The 23,312-nt window shown below is 36.6% G+C and overlaps 1 protein-coding gene across 1 annotated transcript in view; it reads right to left on the bottom strand.

Annotated features, from left to right (window-relative positions):
• The window catches only part of ARL15 (ARF like GTPase 15), a gene marked incomplete at its 5' end in the record, with an annotated part of 422,400 nt that overhangs the window by 247,031 nt on the left and 152,057 nt on the right, over window positions 1-23,312 (bottom strand). Inside the window, one exon of the mRNA XM_079703157.1 lies at window positions 19,080-19,139. Coding sequence (XP_079559283.1) covers window positions 19,080-19,139 — 60 coding nt within the window. The remainder of the gene's footprint in view (window positions 1-19,079; window positions 19,140-23,312) is intronic.

Here is a 23,312-nt window from a genome sequence, read left to right as displayed (position 1 = left end):
CCCCTAGGTCAGCAAGCTGCAACAACGTTCGAATAGCGCAATAGCGTCCATTGCACATTAAAAGCAAGGATGGTGCCAGGAACCAGCAAAGTGATATATTCTAGGTTAGCCATGTCAGGCATTTTCCAGTCCCAAAGCAGGTTTCATATAGTCAGCCCATGGGCCAAGGGATGCACATGGCTGTCCTGTACTTGCCCCCTTATGTCCTCCGCTTGCCTCCCTTGTGTTCTTGGGACCTGCCCCATTGAACTCCCTGGACAAGTTTCCCAGGGAGCGATGCTACACAAGAGGGACGCAATCCTTTGAGAGTCCTTCCTTTCTGCCTTGGGTCTTACGCTGTACTGCTATAGGGCTTTATACTGCATCATCTGGCAAGCCACACATCATTCCCAGTTCTCAGTTGACTGTCCTTTAAAATGGTACCCCAGCCTAGCCTATTTGAGAGAAAAGCCGTTAAAAAAAAAAAAAAAAAAAAGAGACAAAACTTAAAAACCAACAGTACAAATAAAAATGTTAATAGGCATACTGTCGAATCAAGGTTAAGAATTTAGCTCCTCTGATTAACAAATCAAGATGAAACTAGGATAGTCATCAAGGTATTGAGATATAAAGATACGAGAACAAAAGCTTCAACTCAATAGTTTCTATGCTCTTACTTACTAGATTTCCTTCTTTTGTACTCATTATTTCTTTGCTCTCTTGTCCTCTTTCACAGAGACATTTTGTCCCAGAGGACGAATGAAGGAGTATGTAAGGTTTTAATTTCATAACAGTCTTTGGAGAATTTTCCCAAAGTAATTTAACCTGAAGTTAAAGTTGTACATGATAGTTTCATGTGGTAGATTTCAAGGATTTTGAATAAAATGGACTAGCATCCTTTTAAGAGAACACTTTTTTTTAGAAAGTAGGATGAGGAAATAAACAGAACATTGCACCGACTAAGACTTAGATGAAAGAGAATTTTAGAACTAATTTATGCCTTAGAAATGGTCTTGACAATATTTAGCTAAATCAAATAACTTAAAATATATCAGGACTTCAATATTTAAAGAAAATTTGGAGTGCAACCTTTTACAAAACCAACAATTCTTTCATAATACTATAAATGACTTAATAAAACCTACTAATGTGTAAATCTATATTTTTAAACATAGGGTTTTCTTAAAGCAGAGTACAACCATACATGTCTTAAAACAGCAAGCTTTTAGTAATATTTTAAAGGACAGATAACTAACATCTGACTGATTTCTGCAAAAGCACAGTGTCCAAAGATGATAATGGTGGTAAGATGTCATGGTGGTATCAAAATCATATTAAATACCCAGTACCACTTTTAGTAGAGAACTCTTTTCAATAGTATACTGCATGCAAATAATCTAACTATTTAGGTCCTTTAAATCTGGGTAGTACTCAGTGCTTCCTGCATAAGGCAACGCAAAAAGATTTTCCTTTTATCTATTACTAAGAGGAAAACCATCTTATCTAACAGTTGTTTTCAAATGGTCTTATTTTATTAAATCCTGTCTTGAAGATTAGGGGAGGAGGTTGACCATTAGTCTCTGACCATTAGCTTTGGTAGAGAAAAACTTTCAAGACTTATTAAGTTCACACTCCCATTCTCTAATGCAAGAAGAAAAAAAATTTTTGTATACCTTTAGACTCAAATTGAACTGATCAGTTCAGAAAAGGGCAGAATTAGCTGGAACAGAGAGCCCCCAAACAATTATATTATAATCTCTTTTAGACTAGAATGAAAAAAATCAAGGGAAAGTGACACATAGGTTTCCTTTTTTCCTTTTTTCTCCACTGATCTGAAGAGAAACAAAATTCAGAAACCTGAAGGAGAGAGAAGATAAGGGGTGGGAAGGTTCACCCAAGCAGAAAGCTGTATGTTGTTTTAGTTCCAGGAAGTAACAGGACTAGGGAACAGTTAGGGTCCTATGTAGAGGTCAAGAAGATGTTTAATACCTGAAACAAAAAGGGCCACTATGAAGGAGAAGTTCCAAAGCTCAAAGCACCAAAACATCAAATCTGCCTAGGACAGGACTAGGAGAAAGCATTTAACCTTAAAAAGAGGAGAGACAAAGTTGCTTGAAACAAACAAAAACACATGGGCCGTGGCAAAGGCTGATAATAATTAAATATGTAGAACACAAGAGGCTTCAACCTAGGTATCTGGACCTCATCTGAGATATTTGTTATTCTCATGTATTTCGCCCTGAATTGTTATTCCTTCATTTTAGGTAGAAGCATGGGACTGATGTGGGGTTGTTCCTCTCAGGTCCCTTGCATACATGGGCCCTTTCAAAGATTTGAAGAAATAAAGAAAGCAACTTTGAAGAAATTTTTAAAAGTAGCTTCACCTAATAAAAAGGTTCTTGTGTTCAGTATTGCTCTGTTTTTTATCCACAATATGATTCCTGGTACACGTGTCAAAAATCTCCCAGTGTAATTCATTTGATTTTTTTTTTTTTTGAGTCCTCATCCAAATCTGAAGCGTTCAGAGTTTAACTAAACTTCATGATAAGTAACACATATAATAAACTCAGAAAGAGAAAACAAACTTTTGATGGTACCATTAGAAAACCAAACTATATTAACCAGTTTTGGAGGATGGAGAGTAATCAACATTTCATTTCCCAAATTTCAGCTTCTGCTGCCTGTCATCATTCTCACCCAGAACTAAGAAGACTATACAGTCAAATGTTTTCAGTGTTTCACAGCCTGAGCCTCTTACTTTTTATGGACACACACAGAATCTAAAATGACTAGGAAAATTTGTTTTTAGACTGTCCAGAGATACACCTAAAATCTTTAGGTAATTTTCCAGACTCTAGATTTAAGGTATAATAATTTTGGATCTTAACACATTACCATTTAAACAGATTTTTATCTGCTTAAGAAGAGACAACAGCCCCACATCTTGAAAAATACTTGCAAAAATAGACAGCTATATAAAAACGAGTAACTATCAAAGACAGCCCACATTTAAAAAAAAATAAATGCATCTATTATCTACATTTAGAGCCCTGACAACTATGTTCCCAAGAAGTTGCCTCTGCATTTTTCACTTCCCAGCTAATATTAGATCCGTCCTCACTTACTGAGATTTAATCTAATTAGTAAGAGGAAAAAGTTTTTGACATTGAAATCTACTTAGTGGACTTTGGAAGAAAAAGAAAACTGAGCCAAAGATTGGCACTCTGCCTCTAAGCCCTGAAGTGTGGACTGTTTAACAATATGGTAAGCCCATCAACAGCCCTGGTTGTACCACCAACTATGGTTTTAAGATAGAGGTTTTATAATTACGCACCCCAAATTTAAAATTTAAACTTAAAGAAAAAGAATGTGGCAGTGGTGGCTCCCACTCCAAAGAACTTTTGGGATCATTGGTGTTAAAGTCCAGAGAGAGAAAATATATTATGTTCTACCATCTTACCATATCATGTATAGATGACTGTAGATAAACATACCCACATCAATCTCAACCAGGCATTTTGCTGAGACTTGCAGAAATGAAACAAGGAAAAAAGCAAATGAAAAATACATTCTTTTTTATGCAAAAACAAGGTCTGGTTAAAACATTTTAACCAGAGGTGCAGTCTGGAGAGCATAAAATCAGCTTAAGAAGATAAATGAAACAGGGAAGATTCCTGAACCAAAAAAAGGTATTTTACACACACACAAAATATATTTTTTACATACTAATTATTCTAATGTGGTTTGGAATCAGATGCTTTCTAATATAGTTGCTCACCTTAGTGTTATTATTATTGGTTTTTCCCCTCAGCCTCCGACTTTCTCTAAGACCTGCATCTTGCCAAATTCAGAATCACCAACATGAATATTTTTCATAAGTATAACTGCTCAGATTGGGAAGAGAATATTTTATAACTATGGTTTTGAGTATTCCTATGGAATGAACCACACTGGTTTATTCTGAGGAATCTCTCTCTTTGTATAATGTATGTGTCATAGTACTTGTTTGATTAATTGAGGGCTGCTGTGGACAGACAAATCAATCTGTCTTCTTTTATTAGCACTGTGATTTTAAAATCTACACATTAAATTGATGGATTTGATAACATCTTGATCTTAGGATTTTAAGCACTTATATATCCAATCTTAACAATTCAGCTATATATGATTATCCAGAAGTTGTTATTTTTCTTTCCAAGTCTCTTCCCAGTCACATTTATCTTTTTTTAAACCATGGATGTTAACTTAGCCTATTTAAAATAATTCTTTACTGGAAAGCAATCCAAGAAAAGGGCCATAAGTCCTTCACAAAACATACTTTCAATGATTTTTGACCTGAGATGATTGAAAGAATATCTTTCAATTTCTAAAGGTATAAGTATTTTTAATAGTCTTACTGTGGTATAATTGACATATAATAAAGTACACATATTTAAAGTATACAATTTGATAAGTTTCGACAAATGTATGCATCTATGAATACCATCACCACAATCAAGATAATAAATGTATACATCATCCCGCCCCAAATTTTCTCATGACCCTTTTAATCCTTCCATTCCACCTCTCCTCTCGTCTCCTGTTCCTATCCCTCAGGTAATTGCTGAAATACCTTCTGTCACTAAATATTAGTTTGCATTTTCTAGAACCTTATATAAACAGGATATAAATTTATTCCAGTATGGGAATACTACTCTACTCAAAATGCTCCATTTTGTCTGGCTTCTTTCACTCTGTATAATTATTTCAAGATTCATCCATGTTGTGGCATGTGCCAATAGTTCATTCTTTTTTTATCGCTAAATACCACTTCGTTGTATGGATATACAACAATTTGTTTATCCATTCACCAACTGATGACATTTGGGTTGCTTCCAGTTTTGTCCTATTACAAATTATGTTGCTGTGAACATTTATGTACAGGATTTTGAGTAGATACGAGTTTTCATTTCTCCTAAGAGTGGAACAGCTTATTAGATTGGTTTGCATTTACCTTAAGAGACTGACACACTGTTCTCCAAAGTGGTTGTATCATTTTACATCTCTACTGGCAGTGAATGAGAGTTCCAGTTCTTCTACATCCTTGTCAATATTTGATATAGTCAGGCTTTTTAATTTTAAATATTTTAATACGTGTGTGGTGATTTTAATTTGTATTTCCCTAATGACTAATAACGCTAAGCATCTTTGCATGTCCTTATTTACTTTCTTTATATTTTCTTTGATGAAGTATCTCTTCAAATCTGTTGCCCATTTTTTAAGAGTATTGTTTCTTTTACTATTAAATTCTCAGTATTCTCTCTATATTCTGGATTGAAGTTCTTTATCAGATATATGATTTCCAAATAATGTTTACCTAGTCTATGACTTGTCTTTTCACTAACAGTGTCTTTCAAAAAGCAGAAGTCTAAGTATTATGAAATCCAACATACCAATTTTCTTTTTATGGATTATGCTTTTGGTGTCTTATCTAAGAAATCTTTGCAGAACCCAAGGTCACAAACCAAGGTCACAAAGATTTTCTCCTATGTCTTCTTCTGGAAGCTTTATAGGTTTAGGTCTCATATTTAGGTCTAGGATCCATTTCGATTTAAATTTTTAGGCATGGTATAAGGTTCAAGTACTTCTAAATCTTGTGTCATATGTCATTATTTTTGTCTATTTGCTATTTCTAATCTTAATGGATTTTGGTCAGGAAACACATTATACATGGTCATGCATGTAAAAATTTTATGTGTATATCAAAAGAATGTGTATTTTCTATTTGAATATAAAATTATATAATTGTCAATTAGATCAAGTTTGTTAATTGGTTTTTTAAATGCTTTACATGCTTTTATTTACTTGATCTGTTGTCTTCTGAATAAAGTATGGCTAAATTCTTCTACTAATTTTGGATCGGTTGACTTTTTCTTACATTTCTTACATTTTTCTTAGTTTTAGAATTATGCAGTTAAATATGTTAAGGTCAATACTCAGTTATTTTAGTATACCAATATAAAATATCATTATTCTCATTTACGTTCTTTGCTTTGAATTTCATTTCATCTGATACTAATATTGCTTCTAGTACTTTCTTTTCAATGGCCTTTCTTTAGGGTATCTTTTCTATCCCTTTATTTTTACCTCACTGCATCTTTTTATTGTAGAAGTGTCCCTCATCATCAGATACAGCTGAATATTTTATACTCAGTGTTTTTATGCCACCCATATTATAAATGGGGAATTTAATCTATTTACAGTTATTGCAATTACTAATGTATATATAGATGTTTTCTATTTATCATAACTTTTTGTTCATTATTTTGTTTTGTTATTTTTTTTTCCCATTCTTGTATTTTGCTGAATTTATCAAATCTTCTTTGCTTTCTCTCCTTGGAGTGAATTTACTTCGTAAATTAAAAAGAAAGTTCTCATGAAAAAAATGCACACAATACTAAAAAGCAACAATTCTACTGGAACCCAGTAAACTCTCACTCCACTCTCTAACGTAACTTATTATATTAGTTGAATATGTAAACTTTCAGACATTTAAAAAAAGTATTTATGTATATATCATCCTTTTATTGTTAGAGTGTTAATATTTTTTTTCTTTTGCAGTACATGGTTCTCTCATAGAGTGTTAATTTTTAATTAATTTTTAAAGATAAAAATTAAAAAATATATATATATATATACAGATTGCCAACAAACACATGAAAGGATGCTCAACATCACTAATCATTAGAGAAATGCAAATCAAAACTACAATGAGGTATCAACTCACACCAGTCAGAATGGCCATCATCAAAAAATCTACAAACAATAAATGCTGGAAAGGTTGTGGAGAAAAGGGAACCCTCTTGCACTGTTGGTGGAAATGTAAATTGATAGAGCCACTATGGAGAACACTATGGAGGTTCCTTAAAAAACTAAAATAGAACTACCATACGACCCAGCAATCCCACTACTGGGCATATACCCTGAGAAAACCATAGTTCAGAAAGAGTCATGTACCACAATGCTCACTGTGGCTCTATTTACAACAGCCAGGACATGGAAGCAACCTAAGTGTCCATCGACAGATGAATGGATAAAGAAGATGTGGCACATATATACAATGGAATATTACTTTGCCATAAAAAGAAATGAAACTTAGTTATTTGTAGTGAGGTGGATGGACCTAGAGTCTGTCATACAGAGTGAAGCCAGAAAGAGAAAAACAAATACCATATGCTAACACATATATATGGAATCTAAAAAAACAGGTTCTGAAGAACCTAGGGGCAGAACAGGAATAAAGACACAGACATAGAGAATGGACTTGAGGACATGGGGAGGGGGAAGGGAAAGCTGGGACGAAATGAGAGAGTGGCATGGACTTATATATTAAAAAAAAAAAGTGTGAGATGGGTGTATATATATATACAGGCTCTTCAATATGTGGTGCTGGGAAAACTGGACAGCTACATGTAAAGGAATGAAATTAGAACACTCCCTAATACCATACACAAAAATAAACTCAAAATGGATTAAAGACCTAAATGTAAGGCCAGACACTATAAAACTCTTAGAGGAAAACATAGGCAGAATACTCTTTGACATAAATCACAGCAAGATCTTTTTTCACCCACCTCCTAGAGAAACGGAAATAAAAACAGAAATAAACAAATAGGACCTAAAGATACATAATTTTAAATTAATTTTAAAGATATATATTTAAACTTCAATTTTTCTTTTGTTAACTATAATCTTACTCTAAATACACAAAGAATATACTTTAATGGTTTTTTCTCTTTACCTAACTCTGCCATCTCCCATGTTGAAATCAGAAATAATGCTATTTTATGTGTGTTTCTATGATGACAATGAATGGTTTCTCCTTCTTCACAGTATGTCTAGGTATGGGTCTTTTCTTGGCACTCAGAGGGCTCACTAAATCTCAGTACTCTTTTTCATATTAGAGGCTCTTTTTCTATTGTTTTTTAAATTATTTTATTCTCCAGTTTCTCTTTACTCTCCTTTTAGAGCTCATACTTCATAGAGAGATGTTGGAACTTCTGTAACTATTCCTTTTGTCTCTTAAATTTTCTTTCATACTTACAAAGTAGTCCTTTGAGAAGGCATTCTGAGGACATTCCCTTGCTCAGTCCTTAGTTTCACTAATTTACATATGAGTTATATCAACTGCCATTTTCATTTAAAATTTTTAAGTCAAATTTTAATTTCCCAAGTTCTGTGTTGCATTCTTTGTCATAAATACAAAACATTCCTCCATCTCTCTGAATGTCCTCTTCTGATCACTCTAGTACCTCTAGATCCTTGGACATCTTTTCTTCTGACTTTTGATTGGGTGTCTTTCTTTCATGGTGTTGGTTTTCCTCATAATGTGGTGTGTCATGATTATACGCTTACCCTTTGTTTGAAAATCTGTTTGTCAGCTCTTTTGTTTACCATTGCCTGTTTCCAGTGATTAACAGGGACAGACAAGTGGCTTGTCTCCCTTGTGTGTGGGCTTTCTAACCCACCTGGCAGTCAGTACATTACTGGAGCACTGCTCTGCCTGAGTCTAGCACCCACACTCAAGGATTTAGTTTGTGGGTAAACACAGCTGCTATCCACTACCTAACACAAGAAGAAAAGAAAAATAAAGGCATAGCTCCAAATGAAAAGCCCCAATTAATAACTTTGATAAGCTCCCTGATTAATAATCCTGATGAATTCCCCTTCTATTTCATGTTTCCATTGTCTGTACCTCAAGCTTTGTCTTGCTTTCCTTTTTCTATTATAGATTTAAATCTATCTTTGTAATAGATTTATTATTGTTTGTTTGTTTTCTGATATTATTGTCATTTCATGAGATTTTGGCAAGGGAGGGAGAATAGACACAGTAAAAAAAAATCAACCTTCAATTCTCAATCATAAGAGCTTCCTGTAACTGTGTTAAAAATAATAATTAGGGCTTCCCTGGTGGTGCAGTGGTTGAGAGTCCGCCTGCCGATGCAAGGACACGGGTTCGTGCCCTGGTCCGGGAAGATCCCACATGCCGTGGAGCGGCTACACCCGTGAGCCATGGCTGCTGAGCCTGTGCATCCGGAGCCTGTGCTCCGCAACAGGAGAGGTCACAACAGTGAGAGGTCCGCATACCGCAAAAAAAAAAATAATAATAAAATAAAATAAATAATAATAATTAACTTTATATGGTAAGTTCTTCACATTATTACCTCTCACAACAATGCCATAAATATCAGTAAATTTCAAGATTAAAATGATCAAGCATCCTCAATAGAGTCTTTAGACAATACTTTGGATCTTGAAAAATTAAAAACCACAAATTTGTGACACCTCAAAAACAAATCTACCCAGTTCTATTTCATCTGGCTCCAGCATACGTCAGAGAATCAATCCAGTCTGATAAGTGATGAATAGCTACAAACATATTACCTCTTCAACAACTGTCAAGTTGCTATTCCAATTATAGGAACATAGTAAAGCTATTTAATTTTTCTGAAAACTTCCATAATTGTTATGGCCAACATCACTCTCCCACGAAAATACCCAAAGAATTGGGCTCAGAGGAGTGAGTGAGTGAGTGAGTGAGTGTGTGTGTGTGTGTGTGTGTGTGTGTGTGTAGGGTGGGGTTGTATGGCAGAGCAGAAATTGTATCCTCAGGGCCCAGCATGTAGTTAGTATTCATTAACTATTCACTGAAATGAATTCAGCAACAACAACAAAACATTTTGCCTCTGAAGCATCTAACATCACTCTAGCATCTTGGGGCACAATTTGGCAAATTTCCCTCCAGCTTAGAACTATGGATATATTTTATATAACATACAACAAACCTTTAAGACTATGCTGTGTTTTTCAGTTCTTCATAACTTTACATTCTAGTATGGTAAATACCAGTATTGAGTACACGATTCAACTAGGATCATATAGAAAGGACAAAGAAGACATGACGGGGGAAAGACAGCCTAGGAACACATGGGACAAAAGTCGGAGGTGACAGTAGGCTTGTTTTATGCTAGGACAACACTGAACCAAGCCCACTGTCACCTCCATGACTTTCATCTCTTCTGTTCCTTTCCCTAGACTTTGTGTGATGTCTTGTCCTTTCTGTACGATCCTAACTGCATGTTGTACTATTATAGTACTTCCCATACCAGACTATAGTGCTTCTCAAAGTAAAGACCACAGTCATAGCAACTTTGTTAAGTCAGTATTAGTTATTTGTTATTTTATGGATGTTTGGTCTGCCTCACACTACCCACGCAAAAAGAAAACTTTGAGATTTATTAAAATGCCTACTGTACGGGCTTCCCTGGTGGCGCAGTGGTTGAGAGTCCGCCTGCCGATGCAGGGAACACGGGTTCGTGCCCCGATCTGGGAAGATCCCATATGCCGCGGAGCGGCTGGGCCCGTGAGCCATGGCCGCTGAGCCTGCGCGTCCGGAGCCTGTGCTCCGCAACGGGAGAGGCCACAACAGTGAGAGGCCCGCGTACCGCAAAAAAAAAAAAAAAATAATAATAATAATAAAATGCCTACTGTACAAAATAAAACTAAAGAATTGACAAAGTCAGGGATAAAGGAAAATAGAGGAAATAATCCTTTATAGTCCTGCACAGTTGTTAGAGACTGCCTCTATGGTTCCCAGAGGCTGATGCAAAGTAGATACTGTAAGTTTTTATATAAAAAATAAACTAGTTATGCTATACCAAAGAGGAGAACAGTTATCAGCATCTTCAGCTGCTAGAAAAGAAAGCAGCCATGGAGAAGTTAAATGCCTTGCCCAATGTCCCCTGGCTTGTTTTTTAGAGGAAAATACTAGTCTCTTGACTTCCAGTTCTGTTGCTGCAATATCACACTGAAACCAAATACACAGTGAAAATTAGTTGCTATTATGGCAACCCCTGGGAGAAACAGAAATACCTATTCCCCTGTGAGGGATAAGAAGTTAAGCTAAGAACCCAACACAAATGTTCTGTGAGGAAGCTGGGCAGAGTGAGAAGACATGAAATGACCTGATTGCCCCTAAAGAGGAAACAGTGGTGAGGCAGCAACCTCAGAGGCACATGAGAACCCTACTGCCAGGGGCTGGGAGGTTTAAAAGTCTGCGACACTAGTTTCTAGAACGTTCTATAGACACACAGAGTCTTATAAAGCAAATCGTAAGCGCTATGCTAAACTATGACTGGGAAGACAGATTTTAAAAAATTTCCTAGGGCACTTCTCCAGAAGAAAACAAAAATTAAGGTCAGGTCTACATCAGCCAGTAACAGATTTCTGGGCCCCTAGATTCACTTCTTTGGCTCTGCTGACTGTTTGGCTCAGTTTTCCCTTAGCAAGTGTAAAAAACTCTTGAACATCACCACCCTGGGATCCTGTTCAACCAATTCAGATAGCTGTGGCCTTTTAACTCACATCCAAGTGACTTGGCTTTATACCAATATCATTTCCCCTAGTAAAGCCTAAGCCTAAGTGAGAAAGTACACAGCTCAGAGAGCCAGGAGTTAACTGGCTGTTCCCATTCCAGAAAGGTCTGGTTCTTTTCCTAGATAAGGAAACAATACTATATCAAGGTGTTTCGATCATTCGATATTACATATTACACTGGATCCACAACTATAAAAAGAGAATTAGTGGGAATACCACTGTCTATTCTTAAAGCAGCTCTTCTGAGGTGCTTTAGGCAATTGAACTTTTCTTTTCCAGCCCAATCCCTTGGGAAATAAATAGTGATGATTTATTAAAACTTACATTTTACAGATAAGAAAACAACAACAAGAAGTTCAAATGCAGAGGGCGACAGAGTGTCTTGAGGCTACACTCTACTTGCTGAACCACATTTTTTCCTTATAATTATACAACAGATACAGAGCATGCACATTTACTTGTATGTAGCTGACTGTCACTCGGCTCAAAGCACGGTCCTAAGGTATTCTGTGGACCTGGCCGCACTTGGGCCCCCCCAGCCCCGTCTGTGCTGCCATGTTCCTTTGCCAGGGTCATGGTTTCTTGCCTCTTTTCCCATAGAAACCCACGTGGAGATGTCTAAAACAGTTTTCGAATGGCAAGTTGCTTTCTCCTATAGCAGCAAAGAATGTAGACAATTCTACTTGTCCCTTACAGCAATGTGGCTACAATAACCTCTTCAAGTCTGTCTGCTTATACTCATTCTTTTTCTAATATACAACCAATTTATTGGTTTATATTGTCGTGTTTTCTCCTCTGTCTTTGTTGTATAGCATGACCTTCAGAGCCAGTGAGTATATTAAATTCATAGGTATTTAGTTGCATTATTTTTTTAATAGGAGGCAGTAGTGGCCATATAGAGGGAATAATCATAATATACAAAGGACAGTGAGAATGCATCAGATAAAAATTAAAGAGCTATTATTCCCTCCAAAGTAAGTTTTAATAAAAGATTCTGAAGGAAGAAAGCTTTATTTTGGCGAAAGACATCAAATGGCCTGGGTACAAAAAGCAGGAATTACAAGAAGCAGGCAGCAGTGCCCCCTGGGCTGCCTGTTAAGAAGTCTGCCCTGTGCAGTTTCTGGAGAAATTAAGAAATGCAAATAACCTGGACAGATTAACAGCACCCGAAGATAACTAGCAGCATACAAAGAAACAGCACCTTTCACTATGAGGAGGCGTATTCCTCCAGGCAAACAAAGAAACAGGACAGAGTCAACATCTGTTTCATATAACAGCTTGGCTGCTGAAAGAAGCAACCTTTAAAAAATGGCTTAGCTGACAATCCTTAAAAATCATTCAGTCACTATTGCATGGGCTGAAGTAAATGGGTAAATGAACACAACTTGCACTTTCCATACGACCCTCACCTCCTTCCTCTAAAGAAAATAAAGTGCAAATAAAAATCCTCATGAACTTCCCTTTTGATTGACAACTAGCAGCAATGAATACTGAAGTGTAAAAGACAGCTAACTGCTTTTTAACATTTCTTTGCTTTCCCAAAGTCAACTGGAAAGACAAGACTGCCAAAGAGTATATTGGGTGGGGATGGTGGCCAGGATAGGGGGTGGGGAAACAATTCAGACATAACTCCTTAGGATATTAAGGGAAGAAAACAAGTCATTTGGCCAAACCACCCATGGTTCCAGAATTCAGTTCGAGAAAGAAAAAGGAACATGATGATGTCTGGATGCCTATCAATAAGTGGTAACAAACGAAACATGTTAAGAAATGAAATTTTCCTCTCTGGATTCTATCAATTTGCAAATGAAGTTTCAAAATCAAGAGAGAGAGACACCTATGAATGCATACAAATCTGTTCGTAGATTTAAGAACTGGACATTCCTAAGATGAAAAATTGTCAGAGTTGTGATGTCACTGCAGTGTGACCACTGCTTCCAACTCAGTTAAATGCCAGATGCTTCACTTACCTTAGTAATGTGGTTAAAATACATAAGCCAAACAGAATGAAAGCAATTAAGAGGTACTATGACAGACAAGAGATTTTTCAGGTGGAATCTGAAAACAGAAAGAAAGGTGATTAGGTGGAAAGGGACAAAAACATTTACTACTAACACACATGTAGTGCCAAAAAATATGCTGGGCAGCTACCCAAGACCCCAACGAGCTGAGGTTCCTTCCCAGTGACTTTTCAGTTTAAATAGGTATAATGCAATGAAGGAAAAGATCACCTTGTCTACGAGGGAGGGAGGCATGACCACAAAAAGAAAAAGCAATCAATATGTGATCTGTGTTGTTTTCAGAGACCTTGGGGAAAAAAGGCTTTATTGAAAGGTGTTTTTGCAGGGTATGAGGGAGTGAGGATATAATTATAATAAAAGCAAATCTTCCAAAAATGTTAGCTATGGGCCAGGTGGTCTCTAAGTACTTGACCTACGTTGACTAATTTAGTCCTCACAAGGATTATATGATGTAGGGACTATTACTACTACATTTTACAGATAAGGAAACAGACATACAGGAAAGTAGACTTGCCTGGAAGCATGCACAATGACTGGGCTTTGAAACAAGTCACCAGGAGGAAGGAAAATCCTTTGAAAGATTAATCTGTCTATCCAGCATCCTGCTTGGTGTCTTGCACAACATCCAGAAAAATAAAAATAATAGAGCAAGACAAGCAGAGTAATCAATTAAAGCTAAAAGAGAAAGGATTTAGATTAGTTTCAAACAAACAAACAAAAAAACCTTTCCAAATTAAAGAATACGCAGGGGGGAAAAAAAAGTTCATTGAGCGATACTACAGAATGTCCTTTGTCAGGATGGAAACTAACACTCGGCCTTGCTGGATGCTATTAAAAATAAATCTCTTCAAGTATGGAAGGGATTAACCTAGAAATTCGTTTTAGGCCTATCAGAAGTCATATTTGGCTTTAATCAAGGAGAGAAGTTAAGTAGACATCAAGAGTCTCCCCTTGTGTCCATTAGCCAGTCTATTCAGGGACTATGCTTGTCTTAACACTATAACCACCACCATTTTCTAGAACTCAGCCTGAGCATATAATATGTACTCAGTAAATATTTGTTGACTGACTGAATTAGAAAAAATAAAAGAATATCAAAATGACATGTTTATGGAAGATTTTGTAAGTTTTGGAAAGTATCTAGAATAAGGTAAGACTCTGCTTCAGAAGGCAGTCTTGAAGAAATCAGAAGAGGGAAGCACTGGAGCGCTGAGGGCACTGGATCCAGACCATAACTGAAGAAGAGTTTGACTTGAAAGACTTCTAAATAAGAACCTACTGAATAGGGGCTTCCCTGGTGGCTCAGTGGTTAAGAATCCGCCGGCCAATGCAGGTGACATGGGTTTGAGCTGTGGTCTGGGAAGATCCCACATGCCACGGAGCAACTAAGCCTGTGTGCCACAACTACTGAGCCTGCGCTCTAGAGCCGGGGAGCCACAACTACTGAAGCCTGCGCGCCACAACTACTGAAGCCCGCGCACCTAGAGCCCGTGCTCTGCAACGAGAGAAGCCACCGCAATGAGAAGCCCGCGCACTGCAACGAAGAGTAGCCCCCGCTCGCCGCAGCTAGAGAAAGCCCACGCACAGCAACGAAGACCCAATGCAGCCAAAAATAATAATAAAAAAAAGAGAACCTACTGTATAGCACAGGGAACTCTACTCAATACTCTGTAATGATCTATATGGGAATAGAATCTAAGAAAGAATGGACCTATGCATATGTATAACTGATTCACTTTGCTGTACAGCAGAAACTAACATAACATTATAAATCAACTGTATTCCAATAAAAATTAATTTAAAAATAAAAATAATTAAAAAAAGAAAGATCTCTAAATAAAGGAGTAAGACAGAAAACGAATGATAAAAGTGGCTGCAATAATAAGGGATGACATCCTAGAATTTTTCAGCAGAGAGCAAGATGTTCATGTTTAATCAGTACAGTGTTAATGAAAATAATCCAAACATGTGAAGACTTCAAATTGTTCATATAATAATGATAAAAGCATCAGCAGACAACACATGGGAGCACTTCTCTTGTGCTGGGCACTGCGTAAAACGCTTTATGTATAGAGTATGCTGATTAAGTGCAAGTGCTCAGATCAACTCCCATACCTCCTCCAAATAACTTTGATCAAGCCACTTGATCTGCGTCTAGGTGTCCTGTGTCTCATTATCTGTGAGATAATAATAGCATCTATTTTCTAGGCATGAAGTTGCAAAGATTAAATGAGAATGTGTGGGGAGAGAAAATATAAGAAATTTTAGAGTTCTAATTTCACATAAAGACAGGAGTAATTGGTACAGCCTGATGAGTATGACAGGTAAGCTGAGAAGAGCAAGTCATTCTCAAAATAGTGAAAACAGGATTCACCCATCATATCACTGGGCTGGACTAATTATATCTCTCTTTGATATAGTAAGTCATCCCTTACTTTATTCTTACTTTCCCCTTAATTTCATCATTTTAAAAAATTAATTTCAAATATTTCTTTTCATGCATGTCTCCATGCCTGAACCATGAGTGCCTTGAAGACAGGGGATATGTTTTAAATATCATTTATTCCCAGCCTCTAGAATCATGCTTGACACACAAATACTTGTGCTAGAATGACTGCATGAACAACAGGAAAAGACAATATGAGAAAATTGATATGAATGAGATTTATAGCAATTTTTTTTTTTTTTGCAGTACGCGGGCCTCTCACTGTTGTGGCCTCTCCCGTTGTGGAGCACAGGCTCCGGACACGCAGGCTCAGCGGCCATGGCTCACGGGCCCAGCCACTTCGCGGCATGTGGGATCCTCCCAGACCGGGGCACGAACCCGTGTCCCCTGCATCGGCAGGCGGACTCTCAACCACTGCGTCACCAGGGAAGCCCAAGATTTATAGCAATTTTTAAGAGGAAGATATAAGAAATACCCTCATAGAAGAGACATCTGATAAGAATATAGAATTATTTCTATATATACATAACACAAATTATGTAGTACATATATATAAACACACAAACATCTATCAGTGTGTGTGCAAACACAGTTTGTTATTAAGATCTACCCAAAGTGACTTTCTTTTAATTTAACTCCATTAGTCATTGTTATTTCATTCTAAACCATTTCTTCTTACTAGGTAAGGAACAGAAGTTCATGCCTCTTCCTATTTTTAAAAAGTGAGAAATGTAACTTAAGGTTGATAAGGGGGTGATGGAAAGTCTTGGAACCATCTGAAAAGGGTAGAAGAAGGAATTTGAAGGGAGGAACAGGGGCCGAGCCGAGCTTGGGAATTAACCCTAGGATAAACAGAACTTTCTGAGCATTCTGCACTTCAGCGCAGTTCGGGCTCTTAGTATCTGCCTACCTTTATACCTATCTTCTTGAGTTTCTCCCTTGATTTCATAGTTTTCCCCTGGATTGACAACCTGATTGAACTGATTAACCTGTCTTCTGAGTTAACTCTCTACTGGTAAATAGCTGTTTCACATCTTCACACACTGATCTTAAAATTCTCAACTCTTTCCTCTTGAACTTAGAAATTCTTGGGTCAAGCAACCTCCTCTCAAACAATTTGATTTTAGGAGGCCATAATTCTCCCTAAATGCCACGTATCTTATATTGGGACGAGCCGCTTAGTATGTAAGATTTACTCTAAATCCTAGGAAAGCTATACTCTCTGGGTGTTAGTCTACTTTTCATGCATTCTTGGGTGAGACATGACGTAGGGCCCAGTCCTACCCCATGCAGAGTAGGTCCTCAAAAAATATTTGTTGAATAAAGGAATTAGTGAGTAAAAAGTCAAGTATTAAACTCCCTCCACTGCTTGCCTCTGAGCACACAATACAGGATACACAATTAGATTCTACTCAGAAAATCACCTTCTCCTTGAGACAGTCTCTCAACTGAAAACAGCTAGTAAAGTTCAGGGGAAGAAGAATCTGTGCTTAAGCTAGGAATTTGCTCTTCATGACCACACGCCAAACACCACACATCACTAGCCTGAAACTAATGTATAGGTCCCAATCCCTGAAGCTCTATCTTATACCTACATCTCTCAACTATTACATCACAGAAGAGGCACAAACTAAAGCGTTTCCACCAAACTCTATGGTATCCGCTCCATTGTAATTTCCATTTCAACAATTGCCAGGGTACACACAGTTCTTTCAGCAAAATTAAACCTTGGGAACAGACAGATTCCCACCTTATACACCCCGTCCTCTAATGTGATCTTTTGAATTGTACTGATTTTCAATGGCACAGAGTCAAGATTATAATAAATTCCTTGATGTGTTCACTTTTTAAAAATTGTCCAGATACATCCATTATTTATATCATCCAACTAAACATCAATAATAAACACCTTATCAATTAATCAACAGTTCTGTATACCTGGAGGGTATTCAATAAAAACTTTGCATCTAGCCTAGTAATAATACATTTACTAAGTATCAACCATATTCAAAAATAATTGAATTCTCAAACCATTCGATTCCATGGATGTTTACACTATGTCCTCTGAAGCCACAAAGTAATATTAAAATATTCAATCTAAAAGAAGAGTCTTAAAATTTTTGCATAGAAAAATTATTCTATTACAAGAACATTCATGTTTTATAATTTTTGCAGTCAAAATGACAAAACCAACATCAAAGAAAAACAGAATTTATCAACCATGGTTCATTTTAAATATTAATGCTGTAAAAGTCAAAGGTAGTTATAAAACAGACTGACAGAAGTATACTTGTTCTGGATATAGCTCTTTAAAACACACACCTGAGAAGATCAGCCAATATATCATTAAATAAAAATAAGAAGGCATCAGACACTATTATGATGGCATAAGGTTTGTGTCAATTTCATCAATCTAAAAATAGGTCACAGAATGAGCTTAAAAAAAACAACAACAGGGTAAGGTCAATATCACAAAGTGATTAAAGAGATGGAAGAGAACTTTCTTCTAAGTCATTAAACTCACCAATATTATACTGAACTCCAGAGCACTTACCATTTTCCTGTGGCATTAGAGAATTTAGTAGGTTCACTGAATTGACTGATTTCTTTGTTAACCTATTTACATGGGTTAAGACCCTGACTGACATAAAACACAACCAAAAAAAAACCCCAGACAGAGAGTGTAATGAAAGACTGAGTGATGTATAGTTTGGGGTGCAGCCTAGCCAATAAATGTGCTTGACCAGCAAAGAACCTATTGGCAAAGATTTATTATTGGAACAAATACATTCTAAAAAGATCTAATACAATAAAACCTGCAGTATGAATACAAACTACTCTAAAATACAGTTCTTTGCCCTGTATAACATATAACTTATTTTTTATGATTATATTAACTCTCTGCATTTTGTTCATTGAAGAATAAATTTCATTAGCTAAGTAAAACCAAAGAGTACAGTGTATGAAATGGCATTAGTAGTGTAGTTCTTTAATCCACACAAAAGAAAACAAAGTTTATGTTACTCAGAACTCTTCAACTACCTTTAAAATATATATAAAGAAAATACATTCTAGGAAATGTATTATCAAGAGAAAAGGTAAAAATGAATCACCTCCGAGAATAACACATCATCATTATGTTTTAATTATATGTAACACATTAATATGAACTTAGTAAAAGCTAGAGCCAGACATAGAAGTGATCTTAAATGATATACCTCCAAGTTCTTTTACATTCAAGATGGCATTCTGGAATGGCACTGCTTTTATACTAAAACCTACAATTAGAAAACAGAAAAGAAAGAATTAGCAACTTAAGTTTTAAAAATGTATAAAATGCTCAAATGCTCTTTTTTAGGCAGATTAAGAGTTATTTTTCATAGCTCATATTTACATCAGAAACATAATTTCCAAGACAAACGGTTAACCCAGTATTATCTTCTACCATCTTTCAAAATAGTTGTATGTTACAGCAAAATATAACCCTTTTCTTCAAAATATTGCCTCATTCTTTAATACATAATTCCACTTTTTAAATTTTATCAGTTGCGAGAAAGACACCTGGAAGTATAGAGAAACTTCAAAGAAAATATTAAATCTATCAGGACCTTTGCATCTAATTCCTAAGGTAAATCTTCCCTCACATATAACTTAGCAACCCTAGAGACTAAGGTATCAAAATTATAACCATCTTATATTGAATTACATAGTATTTATGTTAGCGTTTTCTTTCAAGGACATGGTTAAAGTCATACATAGATTTTTCTTAAGAGTACAATCATAATTACCCATTTATGCATTTTATAATGCATGTAATAAATGACTTCTATTATAAAAGTATATTCAGAGTATAGTACTATGATTAATTCTGTATTTAGGACTTAATTATCATCATCTAAGTCAATCAATTCAGGTGTGACATATGTGAGTGTGCATTTACCTATACACAGACACACACACAAATATATACACTAAATATTTCTGAAATGATCCACAAGAAACTGGAACATGTAATGACTCTTGGGAGAACTGGGTATCTGGAGGTCTTAAATAGAAGGGAGATTCTTTTGTTTCATTTGAATACTTTGCATATACATGTACTTCTTTTTCCATTAAAAGCTCTACTCATTTTTAATAGTTAATTTATTCAGTAATTTCCGAGCACCCAATCAATTTAAGGTTTTAAGCATTATTTGATTTGTACAATTACAAGATAAATAAGACACGGTCCCCTTTTCAAGAAATTATCAACAGGGTGAAAGGGAAAACATACAAATACTTTCACTGAAGCAAGTTATGATGGGTGCCTAGAAAGGTAAAAAGATATAAAGTACGATGTGTATAAGAACAATTCTTTTACATGGTTTTGCTTTACTTTATGAAAAAACACGTTAAAATGTGCCTTATTATACTCCAGCCTATTATTACCACTCCTCTGTTGCATACTGTCCCAGAGCTTTAAGATTTTATATATTACCTTCTACTTAAGGCAGTGAATATCATGTAATGGTTAAAAAGTGACTTTGGAGTCAGACAGAACTAGGTTTTAATAAGCTCTATGACTGTGGGCAACTTACCAGCCTTGGCTTTCATCGTCTGTAAACTGGGAATGATAGTATCTATGTCACAGAGTTGTTATGAGGATGCGATAATGCATGTGTTATCTTTATCACAGTGCCTGGTACAAATAAGCGCAAAATATAAGACTGCCGACATTATATTTCAGTGGATGCCATGTTGTTGATGATTTAATCATTAGGTACACATATCTTCTGCCTGCCTGAATATATTACAGACTCAAGACAAATGCTGGTGCTCATTTATTAATCTAAGTATTTAGTTGGAGCCATAAAAGTTATCACTGAATGAAAAGTACCTTTGTTGGAGTGATGGAAGTGTAAACTGTTGAAATTTGTTGTACAGAACGTAAATGTTCATTGGGCTGTCTGAGAACCTTCCAAAACATACCCTTCCTACGTGGGTTTAATACAGACTGACACAGTGGGCGTAGCGCTATGATTAACGGTGTGTGCAGTCACTGAGTCTTAGGAAAATGGCAGGAGGAGTAGGGGGCAGCTTCATGTGGCTGACATACCGGCATATACCTGGGTCTGCAGGAAAGCCTCTCCAGGTGTCTGGCCTCTGGGAAATTATGGAAACTCAGTGCCAATCACAATACTCCTGCTGGCACTGAAATTTGCCCACAGGAGACTTGGATGCTTGACTGTATCTACCTACCTCACAGGGGTGTTACATGGATTAAAAGGCAATGATTGCGAAATCCTGAAAACGAAAACACTATGTAAGTGCTAAACAGTCTATTAGTGGTTAGGTTCAGGACAACCCAAGTATGGATTTTCCAGAGAAATGGGACAAACCCCAACTTTGAAAAAGAAACAGTTACGCAGCACATCAGCAATATTTCATCTGCCTTGATTCTTAAAAGCTGACAATATGCAGGCACCCAGAGGGAAGAAATATCCTTCTGGAAATTACCACACCCATATGCAAAATACAACTTTTGAAATTTATTGATCCAACAGGCAGATTATATGACGGTTCCCATTTTGAATCCTTACACAGACTTCATAATAAATTGACTACAAAAATGTCCTCCAATGTTCACTCTAAGCAAAGTAACCTAGCAATGTTATTTATAGGCATATAAATGTTCCTGCAGAATACTCATAAATGTTTTCTCTTCACACAGAACATATGTGGCTAGATTTATACTGCAAAGGTATATGCAGTCTTCCACTTTGCTGTCTCTGTATTATTTTTACAATATAGCTGTGGTAATTAATGTTCAGAGGATGAAGCCTAGATAATCAGTCCAGAAAATAAGAGAATGTACTATTCATGGAAGAGAAACAATATTTTTCTATTTTAGTCATTCTAACTGTTTGCAAGGATTAAAATGACTTAAAATGTAAAGACACATTTTCAGTTCACCAGAAGGGCAATCAAGGAGGGCAACCATCAGATCAATTGTATTTTATTCCTTTACACTGAGTTGGATGAGGTCAAGAAGGGAAATTAATATTTAGTAGGGTTACAAAGGTCAATCCATCAAAATACCTTTCTCAAAGGGTTGCTTTGAGGAATGAAAATCACTGGATTGCATGGGCTCTACAGTTAGAATGTCTGGATTCAAATTCTGGCTCTACCATTATTAACTGTCTGACTCTGAGCAAGTTACTTAATTCCTCTGTGCCTCAGTTTTCTCAGCTGTAAATGAAAACAGACGGTAATCAGTGCTATAAAGTGTTTTGTTTTTAAATAAATAAAACTAAAAATTCAGAATACTAATGGTCATCAAATAATCACTGAATGCTTTCTCCCAATCAAAATCATGTGTGGCCTCAAGTTCAGATATATTATGAAAGCAGTGGTAAAAATAAGAGCTGCTGGGCTTCCCTGGTGGTGCAGTTGTTGAGAGTCCGCCTGCCGATGCAGGGGACACGGGTTCATGCCCCAGTCCGGGAAGATCCCACATGCCTCGGAGCGGTTAGGCCCATGAGCCATGGCCGCTGGGCCTGCGCATCCGGAGCCTGTGCTCTGCAACGGGAGAGGCCACAACAGTGAGAGGCCCACGTAACACAAAAAAATAAAAAATAAAAAAATAAATATGAGTTGCTGAAGAAGCAATCAAAACAACATTTATTGAGGACTTCTATAGACTAAATATTTGTGGTCCTTAACACTTCTTTCCCTCTTAATCAGTCAACCAACCAATCCCCAAAGCCTTTCAATTTCACCTGCTAAATAGTTCTCAAAAATGCCTACTTCTCTTCATCCTCACAGCACAACTCTCGTCAAGCCACCACCATCACCACGTGGTGAGCCTCCTAACCAAACTCTGCATCTATTATTGGCCTCCTCAATCATCCCCACACATTAGCAGAAGTGATTTCCTGAAATGCACTCTGTTCACATCATTCCCCTACTTAAAAGGGTCTGATACCTTCTCACTACTCAAGGTATGGTTTGAAACACCTAACAAGGCCCTACCTGATCTGGTTCCTCTTTCCTTCCCTAGGCTTATTTTGTACCATTTCCTCCTCATTTATATTCTTCAGTTCCTAAAACAAGCCATGTTCCTTCCATCTCAGGGCCTTTGCACCTACTGCTCCAAAAGTGTGTGTTCTTTGCCCTTCTGGCAAACTCCTTATCCTTCAAGTGGTATTAGAACTTCACTTTGTCAGGCAGGCCTTCTCTGGTGTTCCTGAAATAGGTTGATTTTTTTTAGATCTGTGTGCTTGGGGCACTCAGCATTTCTCCTACATGACTTTCACAGTTCTAATTACATATCAGTTTATTTACTTGTTTTATGTTTGTTCCCCAGCTAGACTGCAAGGATTCATAATAGAGATACAGTGTACAGTGTATCTTGTATGCCAGTGCTTGGTCATAATAGGATCTCAATATTTGTTTAAAGATCTGTGCTAAAG

This window comes from Hyperoodon ampullatus (genome assembly GCF_949752795.1).
Source record: "Hyperoodon ampullatus genome assembly, chromosome: 4".
NCBI classification, from domain to species: Eukaryota; Metazoa; Chordata; class Mammalia; order Artiodactyla; family Ziphiidae; genus Hyperoodon; species Hyperoodon ampullatus.
Note: the sequence above shows the minus strand (reverse complement) of the source record. Positions and strands in the feature narration are given on the sequence as shown.